The 12462-nt window shown below is 41.2% G+C and overlaps 1 protein-coding gene across 1 annotated transcript; it reads left to right on the top strand.

The window, feature by feature from the left end:
- The first annotated feature begins 4023 nt into the window (after positions 1–4023).
- Positions 4024–10249, top strand: en1.L (engrailed homeobox 1 L homeolog). The gene is given in 2 exon segments (NM_001096633.1): positions 4024–4607; positions 9396–10249. Coding segments are annotated over 2 exon segments (690 nt in total). The 5' UTR covers positions 4024–4237; the 3' UTR covers positions 9716–10249.
- Positions 10250–12462: the final 2213 nt, after the last annotated feature.

The following is a 12462-nucleotide window of genomic DNA, read 5'->3' as shown; positions in this document are numbered from 1 at the left end:
CTGACTGTCTCATCTCAGCCTGTCCGTTAGAGTTTCTAATGCTAACGGGCTTCTGCTGCACAAATATGGCAGCCTCCTCATACAGGAACATGGCAGTAAGAAAGGCAATGTAAAAGCATCAGGCAAATACTTTTATGGCAAAATTATAAATAGCATTCAAAGATAATGTTATGATGTATATAAAAAGGGTAATTTTCTTGTGTCAGTAGTATTGGGTACAGTTAGGAATTTAAGAAGTATTGGGTACCAGTAGGTATTTAATTGTATTGGGCGCATGTAGGTGTTTAGCATTCAAGATGGTGGTATTTGTAAAATGTGAGTAGGTGAGGGTAATGAATAAGTTGGGCACTAAGGGCATATCAGCACATGGGTACAGATGAGTATTAGGCAGATGATTGGAGATGAGCAGGTTGGCACAGGCAGGTCCGGACTGAGAATTTAAATAGGCCCTGGCATTTCAGGTACACAGAGGCCCACTCAGCCCACATAGAGGCCCAAACAGCCCCCACCAGCCCACTAAATAATGACTTTCTATGGGACCTTATAGCAGCCCCTCTGGCATTTGCCAGAACCCACAGATTGCCAGTCCGGGCCTGGGCACAGGTGTGTATTTAGGGAGTTGGTACAGGTACGTATGGAGGCAAATGCACATACAGGAAGTGAGTGACCTAATATATAGTATAAGTAATGTCATTATATATATATGCTCTACAAAAAGCCTAGGGGGTAAATCAAACACTTTCCCCTACTAAATTCTCCCTCCAATCATCTCCCACCCCATAATCTGCTACTGGAGCACACAGCTATTCCAAGGCTCCGCTTTCTCCTTCTTGGGGTATCTGAGCTGCCAATACCCATCTATAAGGAGAGAGAGTCTGGTGTTATAGCATGAAGTAGTGCCTAGTCAACGGTGCCATTCTATTGGACGGTGCTGTCGAATACCTTGTTGCTTTATATATAAGGTACATGCTAAAAATAACAATAAATAATAGCACAAGAGATGTGATTGGCATAGAGGATGACACCTTTGTATCCCATAAAAAATGTCCTCCTATGACATGAAAATATGTTCAGTTCATAAATGAATCACTTGCCAGTACTGGTGTCTCATGCAATCAGACCTCGCTAGCCAATATTTATTATAAACATGTATTTAGAAGGCGCTGTACAGAAGCATGAATCCCTGACTCATATAAAATAGAACATTTTGTTGCCAAGAAACAACTTATTGTTAGGTGCTAGTAGAACAGATACATAATTTAAATGCAAGTGATTTTTTTTTTTTAAATCAGTCATTAATATGCCCTTTAATTCAGCAGCCTGGCAGTGAATTAGATAATGTAACCCTTCCATCCCCAGCTTGGCAGCGACAGACGGCCGTGCTCCTGACTCCTCCCTGATTATGGGAAGGATTTCTGTGTCCCTCACATTCTGTGGATAAGAAGCTGCTTGTATACAGATATTAGAAGCTTCCATATTACTATTACCTATTGGAACCCCAATTCTGATCTGCCTGGAATAATAGAGATTAGTAGGAAGTGAGCAGCAGCAGCCATTGTGCTTATACAAAACATTAACAAGATACTGATTAAAGGCCATGTAGATAATCTGCACTACTGTGGGTGAGATATATCCAGAAAAACACTTTCCATAGTATAAGATAAAAGGGGTTGTTCGCCTTTAAATTGACTTTTAGTATGATGTAGAGAGTAATAGTCTGATAACATTTGCACTTAGATTTCATTGTTTATTATTTGTGGGTTTTTTTTAGTTATTTAGCTTTTTATTCCGCAGTTCTCCAGTTTGCAGTTTTAGCAATTTGGTTGCTAGGGTCTAAATTATCCTAGCAACCAACCATGCATTGATTAGAATAAAACACAGGGATATAAATAGGAAAGGCCCTGAATGTAAAGAAAGTAATACAAAGTAGCACTAACAATAAATGTGTATCCTTACAGAGCATTTGTCTTTAAGATGGGGGTCAGTGACCCCACATCATTTGAAAGCTGGAAAGATTTAGCAAATCATTTATTTTAATAATAACTGAAAAGTGGCTTAGCCATTCTATAACATACTAATGATAGACGATAGAATCAGCGTCCCATTTAAACTGGGCTCTTTTGCACGCACAAATTCTGAGGCCAGTTCACATATTGTTGAACTTAGACTGTAAGCTCTTTGGGGCAGAGAGACCTCATTCCAGCCATGTATTGACACTCTGAGCGCCTTCATATTTATTCTCACTGTCCCATTCCTAATAACTGTTACCTCTGCTTGTGTTGAAACCTTTTGAAGCACTGAGAACCATTTTATAGTTATATACAGTAAATACACACTACAAATACAATCAACCCCCAATAATTTCCATTATATAATATAATAACCAGATGAGACACAAGAAGTTACAAGAGATACAATATATCAGTCCCCCAATAATTCCCATTATACAACATAATAACCGGGTGAGACACGAGAAGTAACAGGAGATAAAACGGGTCCCAATCCGCATTTTTAAACCATCATTTTACGATTTATAAAAATCTGGAAGCAGCTTGTCTGTGTCTGACACACACAACGTAATAAGATCTATTAGACCCGCATTTACCATTGGGTTTTAAAAGGGCATGTACTCGCAATGCATTGTGGACGCCCTAAAATAAAAAAAGAATTATATTAAGTAATAACAGTAATTTTGCATTTCAGAGGCGCATATATATACATTTATATACACGTATGTGCTGTGATTGCTTCCAACCTAGTCACTCAAATCCATTTCCCTGTGTAACCTTTCTCTTACCTTATTTACTTATTTATTTCCCATTTATTGAAATAGCACTTAAAAGGTAAAATGGTAAATTTATGGAATGGTAAATGTATTGAATAGGGTGATACATTTAAAATGTAATTACTCTCCCAGCAACAATAACACTGAAAAGTTTCTGTGAATTGTGATTAATACAGAGATAAAGGGAATCGCTTCTTCCACCGAAATATTCCTCTTATACACAGTATACTAACTTCATAATGCACCCCTAAATATTTTCCTTATATACAGTATAAGATCAGAATGCACCCCTCAATTATTCCCCTTATTCACAGTATATAATAGGAGCACAGTAATATAGAGGCTGAAGTAAGTTGCAAACTATACACAGCAACAAAGTACTACTCTCTCTCATGGACATTTTTCTTGTACAATAAAACGAGATAATATGTATCAGCTTCAGGGCACTGTCTCCGCAACTCAATGGGACAAAGTATTCTCTCCAGCCCAGAACTGCTCTCCCTAAACCTTCAAACCTTCAAGCATCACTACTTCTTGATCCCTGGGCAGCTATACGTCTGTAATAATAATAGTAATAATAACAATATTAGTAGATAGATTATAATACACAAATATTATTATTATTATTACATCACACATATAGTATTATTATTATATTTTTATTATTATTATTTTAGCTGTCTTCCCATTGGTCACCCCCTGGCACAGCTGCTCAGCCCTGGCTTGCTATTGGCTGCAGACATGCAGATGCCTCACGTGCTTCCGGCTGCAGGCAAGAAAGTGAGAAGAAGTGAGAGGGGAGAGTCAGAGAGGGAGAGGCACAGCCCGGGTATAGCGCTTCCCTGGGACCGCTGGGACATCTGGATACACAGGACTGTGGAGCTGCCCAAAGCTATAGGGGTGCATAGGACTCTGGAACTACAGAAATATCTGGGGTTCACAGGACCTTGGAGCTGCAAGTAGAGTTTGAGGTGCACAGGAGCCTGGAGCTGCTGCTGAAAGATCTGGGGGTGCACATGACTGTGGGTGGTACTTAGAGATCAAGGGGTGCTCAGGAGCTGAGGGGACAGTGAGTGCTCAGTTCTTCTACTGGGAGAAAGGCACTCGGGTCCTGCTGGCAGTTAGTTGTAAGATGCTGGCAGTTGGCTGTTAGGTCTGACTTCTGGGGATTGGTTTGGCAGTTTTATGTAAACCTTGGTCTCTGCTTTGGGTTCCTAGTAGTGAGTGAAGGGGGTTGAGTTCCAGTCTGTCTCTCTGTACTGAGTGTCCCATTTCGGGTGCTGTTTGGTGGGGTCTAGACCAGAGGTTGCAGGTTTAAGTGTGAGGGTTGCAGGCTACAGTTAGGGGACCAGGCGCTTCATTAGAGGGTTGGGGGCTACTTACTTTGCTGCTGCAGCCCCACGCAGTGCAGGGCCCCTAGAGAAGGTGGTCCCGGGGCTGGAGGGCGATAACATGGAGGATCAAACTGATCAAAGCCCCGGGGCCCCAAGTGAGCCAGATCCAGGGGCCTCACCTCCCCCTCTGCACCCTGTGCTCCCCACTCACCGGACCACTAACTTCTTCATAGACAACATTCTCCGGCCGGACTTTGGCTGCAGGAAAGAGACCCCCGGGAGGGGCAACTCCAGCCCCCTGCACACCCGCCCGGGCAACCCTGCTCCGAGCCCAGACTCTGACACCCCATCAGACAGTTCCAAGGGCAGCGACTCCAACCCGGCTCTGCTCCTGGTGGGCAACGCGGCGCCCCCTGTGCACAAGAAAGACTCTGTGGTGTGGCCCGCCTGGGTCTATTGCACTCGCTACTCCGACCGACCCTCCTCTGGTGAGTCAACCCCAAGCTCCCTCGCTCTGCACCCACTCTGCCCTTTACTCTCCCTTTACTCTGCCCATTACTCTCCCTTTGATCTTCCCTTTACTCTCCCTTTATTATGCCCTTTACTCTCCCTTTATTATGCCCTCTACTCTCCCTTTACTCTGCCCCTGTGATGTGTCTGTTTCACCTCCATGTACTCTGCCTTTGCCCTAAAACTTATATTGGAACTCCCTGTATCCATTACTGCTTAGGGGAGAGCGAATATAAAACCTGGCAATGGCTACAATATTGAGGTGTAAATACAACTGGGACTAGGGGGGATCAGGAGACACTTTACAGTTAGTAGGAAACCCTCACGGAATGGGGTGCCCGGGATCGGCACTCACTATTGCCCTTTAATTTCTATTCCTGGACTGGAACCGAGCAAAGGCCTGGGCAGAAGGTAACAGGGAGTTATTACAATATTCCAGGCCCGAGGGCAGTGATTGGGGGAAACTGGAGAGGCCGAGTGAGTGCTCTGGGGGCGACTGGGTGATACATAACAGAGGATATTGGGGTCAAAGACTGTTTTATTTCTGGGCCTTCTGTTAATATTATTATTAATATTATTATTATTATTCACGATTTGAAGCTCCTCTTGCCGTTTGCGTTCTGTTTCCACGGCTTGTGGATTGGAGAGGACAGTAAAGTCAATTTGTGGTGGGTGTCCCTGTACAGAAAATATTCATTCCTTGCGGGTGTTTCTGGGCAATGGGAGCAGTTCCCTGTGTAGAAGGGGACACGGGGATAGTTTAATGCACAACCCGGGGGCTTTTGTACAATTCTAGTGTTTAATTGGTCGGTTATCAAATTTTGTTTCATATTAAATTAGAAAAAGGAAAGGCATTTTTGTTTTCAGTTTTCCCCCCTGATTTCCTTACGCACGAAATAAACTGAAAACAATTCCCCATAAATTCGTATCGGTAAATTCCGTCTGCTCCCCCAGTTTCTCCTCATATTTCCAATATTGTAACAATATTTATTTCTATAATTGCAGTTCGTTTACCGACTGGTGAGCACTTACCAACAATGTTGTCCAAGACCAAAATAAGATCCAAATGCTGCGCCAAAAGCGAAGTGGGTTTGGTGTATTTTTATTTTTTGGAGAATTTAGGGGAGAATTGTGCCTTTATCATTTGACTTTGTTGTCCTCGGTGTTTTATCTTCTGAAAATAAATTCATCTTAATTGAGGGATGGGGCAAAGGGGAAATTTCATAAAACATATTTAAATTTCAATTCATTCAGAAATACACTTTCGATTATTCACAGACTGATGCAAAGCCGCAGGAATTATATGAACCTTTAGATAAAAGAATAAAATCTGAACGAGAAATCGAAAAGGAGGGTAATATTGTATAAAATAAATCAGTAATAATAGTAGGAATTAGAATGATTGAAATATGTATAAAAATCCACGTTTCTTCGCAACTCGCGTTCCCACCAAAATTACAGACAAAATGCTGCAGAAATCGAAATAATCCGGTTTTTTTTTTATCAATGGCAGAACATTATTCCACAAAATGCTTCCTTTATAGTTGCCCATTAGCGCAGTTATTACGGATTATTAGGAAAGAAATTGAGAGGATATTTAATAAAATCACTTAATTCTATCTTAATTAAATTCGTATTAACTGGAAATGGTGATATCGATGTGTCTGTACAATTACACACCCAGCTCTACATTTAGGCTTCTATACAGAGATTTATCGATACAGAAATATAAAGAGTAAATCGATCCATAGTTTTAAATGTAAAATTAAAATTACAGCCGAAATGTCTGATTTTTGCTTCAGAATTTGTAGCTCTTGCCCAGGACAGATCTCATGAAAATAGACAAAAATATTTGTCAATTCAACAAGAAATTCAAATGGTGCAGAATCCCACGGAAAATTACAGCCGAAATATCCGATTTTGCAAAATAATTAGTAGTTTTTGCACGTTAGAATACACAAATATTTCTCTATTTACATTTAGAAACAGAAATTCAAATGCGAAGCAGGTTTGGCCCAATGTCCCCACAATTATCCAGCGAATTGAACGAATAGGAAGAAATTAAGGATTGTGCTGATCTGTACCGGGGGCAGGTGTTTTGGGTGGAATTCGATAGATTTCAATATACAATATATTTATACAATGAGATAGGACGGTGTAGGGAGAGATTCGAATTAAGTTAGTGGGAGTTTCGCCAGACTTTCTGGGGCACAATTTGGTAATAAAATTAAATGAGGTTGGGTTGTACCTGGGGACCGGTGTGCGTTGGGAGATTTCTATAGATTTATGCAATGAAGTCGGTCGATGTCATCTTTATTATTAATTTAATGTTGGGTTGCTGGAACACAATTTAGAAATGAGAATACAGATTCGGTTCTTTGAGCCATAAAGAGATAAACGGAAGAGAAGCGGCGCCGAATATAACAGGGAAAGAAACAATTGCGCACGTACAGCAAAAGTATTCAGGCTATGAGAGTATATCGTGGATATATTTATAGATAGATGATAGATAGATATATAGATGATGATTTATCTCTAATATATAAATATTTCTATGTACAGCCAGGCCGGACTGGGTATTTAGGGTTTCACTGTGGGGGAATAAATATTATTCTAAATATAGGCATAGTACTGAATCAGCAGGAACCATTTTTATGCAGATAAAAACACAATATTCTGCTCCATTTCTGTCTGCTAGGCGATGGGGTGAGTGGGGGAACAGACACTTTATTATAATAACCATTATCAGTATTAGTTGTTTTGTATATAGATAAACATCCATATCACAGTGTGCATAATAATGATGATGATAATAATAATAATAATAATAATAATAATAATAATAATAATAATAATAATAATAATAATAATAATAAGGACTGATTGGCACCAACTCTATAAATATGAAGCTCTTTTTAGAGACACAAAAAGGAAATATATTTTTAGTATTTAATGTAAAAATCAAGAAGGGCTGAAAAGTAAATTCTTATTAAGACAGAAATACATTGACAACAACACACAGAGAAATACACTGATACACACACCAGCAACGCGCAAACAAAAATACAGGAGGAAAGAGAAGAACGTAGAAAATACCCACTGATACACAGATCCCAATACAGACACACAGATCCCAATACAGACACACAGATCCCAATACAGACACACAGATCCCAGTACAGACATAGAAAGAAATGCAGAGTCGGATTCAGCTAAGGGTGTAGCGGTGCCCACGGTATATAATTGATATTCCATTACTAGCTGTAAATGTAAATACCCATTCTGGAGGTAGGAAAACCTACCAATACCCCAAGTGTCCCCAGATTTGCTGTCTGCCCTGGGGGTGTAATGGTTGAGACCCACCTAATTCTTCACTTGCAAAATATACATTGGGATAATAAGTATAATAATACAGGAAAAGCCTAAGAATATAACCACCCCCATTAATACGGAGGCAGAAGGGACACAGACGAATAACTGAGGCCAAATCAGTGGATCCAATGCTCCTCATTGTGGGATATTGCCCAGGAATGGGATCGAGCTGGAGCTTCTTTTGTCGAAAGTAGTCGCCTGAGAAACGCAGATCTCTCGATACTGTGTATATAACAGACAGCAGCACTGAGAGTTCAGTTTGGGGCATTTAAGGTAAAATGCATTCTTTTATTGAACTGCAAATATGCAGGAATTACAAATATTGAGTGACCCAACTGGAAATAGTAATAATAATAACAATGATGCCGAGGAGGAGGAAGTTTTGGATGGAGCCAGAAATGACACACTGGCAGATTTACAGCTTAATCATGGGGTGGGGGCGACGACTGGCAAACCCCTCTATTAACATTAAAACAACTATCTCTACTTATATACCAACCAAAGTATTCCACTGCACAGGAGCTGGGAGATTGGTAGGAAGGGTTAGGCAGAGAGACTGACAGGGAAACTGACATAAAGAGAAAGAAGCAGGAAGCAATAGGACAGGAAGGGGGAGAAGTGGGGAGGCTGGTATGAAGGGGGAGAAGTAGGAAAATTGCTAGCAAGGGGGAGAAGTACAGAGAAGGTAGGGGGGAAAAGGAAGGAGCTGGGAGGGGGAGATAAATAGGTAGACTGCTAGGAAAGGGAGAGAAGTAGGAAGACTACTAAGAAGGGGAGAGAAGTAGGGAGAATGCTAGGAAGGAAGTATGGAGGCTGCTAGGAAGGGGGAAACTTACAGAGACTGCTAGGAAGGAGAGAAAAGTAGGAAGAATGCCGGGAGGGGGAAAAGTAGGGAAAAATTAAGGAGACGTCTATAAAGGGAGAATAAGGAGACTGGTTGTAAGAGGAGACATAAGAGACTACTAGGCAGGGGAGAAAAGTGACCAGAATGCTGGGAACAGGTGAGAAGTAGGCAGACTGCTAGAAAGGGAGAGAAGTACAAAGACTTCTAGGATGGCCTGAGAAGTAGGGAGAAGGGGAAAGCAGTGCAGAGACTGGTAGGAATGGGCAAGAAGTGGGGAGAATGGTAGAAAGGGAAGACAAGGGGAGACAAGGGAAGAGAAGTGGAGAGAGATGTTGGGAGAATTGTTGGAAGGGAGAGAAGTAATTGTCTGATAGGGTTGAGGGACTTTAAACGGTTGCATTACAGCTGATGATATGGGGTTCTTGTCATCCCTACTTCAGCTCTGTAGTGGGTGGTGTCCTTGAAATTTAGAAACAAATAAGGAGCCACAGTACAAAAAATGATGAATATCTATGTTCTAGATATTAACCACCCTGTACTGCCTTCCCAGGCCCTAGGACCCGCAAGCTAAAAAAGAAGAAGAGTGAGAAGGAAGACAAGAGGCCCCGAACAGCCTTCACTGCTGAGCAGCTCCAGAGACTGAAGGCTGAGTTCCAAGCCAACCGCTACATCACAGAGCAGAGGAGACAGAGCTTGGCCCAAGAGCTGAGCCTCAATGAATCCCAAATAAAGATCTGGTTCCAGAACAAAAGGGCCAAGATCAAAAAGGCTTCGGGGATGAAGAATGGCCTGGCTCTCCATCTCATGGCTCAGGGACTGTACAACCACTCCACTACTACTGTGCAGGAGAAGGAGCAGGAGAGTGAGTGAAGGGGCAGCACCCCCAGTGACTATGCCAATGTTCTACTACTACTGTGCAGGACAATGAGCAACAGGGGTAACTCTGCCAAGTGACTCTGAAGCTGTCGTTCCGCTACTGGGCAGGAGAGTGAGTAAATGGGACAGCCTAGTCTGGTGCCAGTACTATTTGTTATTGTGCAGCACAGACTTTGGGAAAATTCACCCAGCAACAGGGAAATCTACTGCTCTTGTTGTCCCATTGTGGTGCCCAATGAAACCCCCCCATTATATGGATACAACAAACTCCCTCAGAGTATGGACCCAACAGATGTACCTTTTGCTGTATGGACCCCAGTGTTCCCCCTTATGAATTCCAGGGTTTTTGACTGTTCCCCATTTGACTGTAGAACCAGTTTCTGGGCACCCCACAAATGGAGGTGCTGAACTGTCCTTTCAAGCCAAAGATTTTCTGCTGTTGGAGTTGTGTAACCTTAATAAAGAGTGCGTTGTGCCCGGACCCGACTGCCCGTAACTTATTTGCTAATAAATCCTGAGGCAATCACACAACATTTCTCCTGTATTTGTGGGAAGGAGGGTTTGGGATGGAAACAGCAGTGCACTGTGGTTGGAGGGCTGGTAAATACTGCCAAGGGAATCCCAAAAGCAACACCTTAAAGGAAAGTTCCACCCATATCATATCATTCTAAAGAAATCCTCAATATCCATTCATTCCTCATCCTCATTGGGTTTAATGTGTTAATGTAATTTCTAATGACAACAGTATCTGTCTGTCCCTTTCTGTCATTGCTTGTTCTGACTCCATAAACAAAGATTCGGAAATCAGCTCTGCTCCAGCTAAGAGAAGTTGTGCTTCTCCATTATTGTAAGTTGTGGGTGAGAGAGGCAGGGCATCCTCAGGATTCCTGGAGAAAGCTGCATAATCAGTGGTATAACTAAAAATTATTGGGCCCCACAGCAAAATCATTTTATGACCCCCTAAACATTGACAATAAAGCATAACTATATACTGAAACCTTCCCTCTACATATAAATAGATAAGGAGCAGTAATGAAACAGAGAAAGAGCGACTAAGCTAATAAAGGGAATGGAAGGGCTCAGTTATAGTGTAAGACTGACCAAGTTGGGATTGTTTACACTGGATAAAAGGCAGTTATGGGGAAAATGATGACTATATAATTATAAAAGGGGCAATAATGAATTGGAAAAAGTATGGAGAAGATTCACTAAGCCAGGGGTGCCCAAAAGGTAGACCAGTAGAACTTTAGCTGGTTATCAGTAGATCTCAAGACACTGTCAACAAACAGCTTGTCTAAATCATGCTTTTCATTCAGATAATTATGTTAAGGTCACATGAGAAATAGATGTTTATTAAATATATTTAATACATATTTTATATACTGTATATATTTTCCCATTAATTGGTATTTAAGTCATATTTTCCATGGAGGAGAATGCTAACAATGCTTTTATGGATGTAGATCATAAAGGGACAACATCACTAAAAGTAGACCTCACATAAGTAAAGTATGGGCACTCCTGCACTGAGCTGATAAAGGGAATGGAAGGGCTCAGTTATGGGGAAAGACTGGCCAAGTTGGGAATGGTTACACTGGAGAAAAGGCTGTTCAAGGGATATGATCACTATATATATATATATATATATATATATATATATATATATATATATATATATATATATATATATATATATATATATATATATATACATACAAGGGGCAGTAATGAAATAGATAAAGTAAAGAGAAGCGTGACTGATAAAGGGAATGGAAGGGCTCAGTTATGGGGAAAGGCTGGACAGGTTGGGATTGGTTACACCGGAGACAGTTAAGGGGGATATGAGAGGGGGAGACCGTATTAACCCCAGAAATGACGAGGACAAATATATATATATTTTTTAAACTAATAATTTTGTAGGCACTGCATGTTATTGAATAATCAGTTCCCCATTAATGAGTCGTGTCTTTGTCAGTGAGAATGTGAGTGTGGGGCGCAGTGTGTGGCAGGCACGTTGCTCAGCAGGATCCTCTCGTGGTATTTGCACTGAATGTTTCTCATACCAGTTGGAAGTTACAGATGTACCCGAATGTGATTTATTGTCTCAGCCTGGCACCGCTCCAGCAGCCACACTCTGGCACGATGTGTATTTGTCAGTGTGTGTGTGTGAATAAGTGTGTGTGTGTGTATTGGAAGTGTGGTGTATGTATACATGTGTGTATAAGTGTGTGTGTGTGTGTATTGGAAGTGTGTATTTCAATGTGTGTGTATGTATAAGTGTGTGTGTATAAGTGTATGTATTGGAAGTGTGTGTGTGAGTGTATGTATTACGGATGCACCGAATCCACAAATTTGGATTCGGCCAAACCCCCGAATCCTTCGTGAAAGATTCGGTCGAATACTGAACCAAATCCTAATTTGCATATGCAAATTAGGGGTGGGAAGGCAAAAACATTTTTTACTTCCTTGTTTTGTGACAAAAAGTCACACGATTTACCTCCCCGACCCTAATTTGAACTGAATCCTGGATTGGGTGCATCCCTAGTATGTATAAGTGTGTGTGTATAAGTGTGTATGTGTATTGGAAGTGTGTGTGTGAGAGTGCATGTATAATTGTGTTTGTATAAGTGTGAGTGAATTGGAAGTGTGTGTGCTCATGTTAATGAAGGTGAGTGCGGGTTTTCCATATTACGGGGCAGAATATAAAGGGGCAGTTTTCTAATTACCCCAATGAATCAGTG

This window comes from Xenopus laevis, chromosome 9_10L, assembly GCF_017654675.1.
Source record: "Xenopus laevis strain J_2021 chromosome 9_10L, Xenopus_laevis_v10.1, whole genome shotgun sequence".
Taxonomy (NCBI): Eukaryota; Metazoa; Chordata; class Amphibia; order Anura; family Pipidae; genus Xenopus; species Xenopus laevis.
This window is presented reverse-complemented; position numbering and strand designations above follow the sequence as displayed.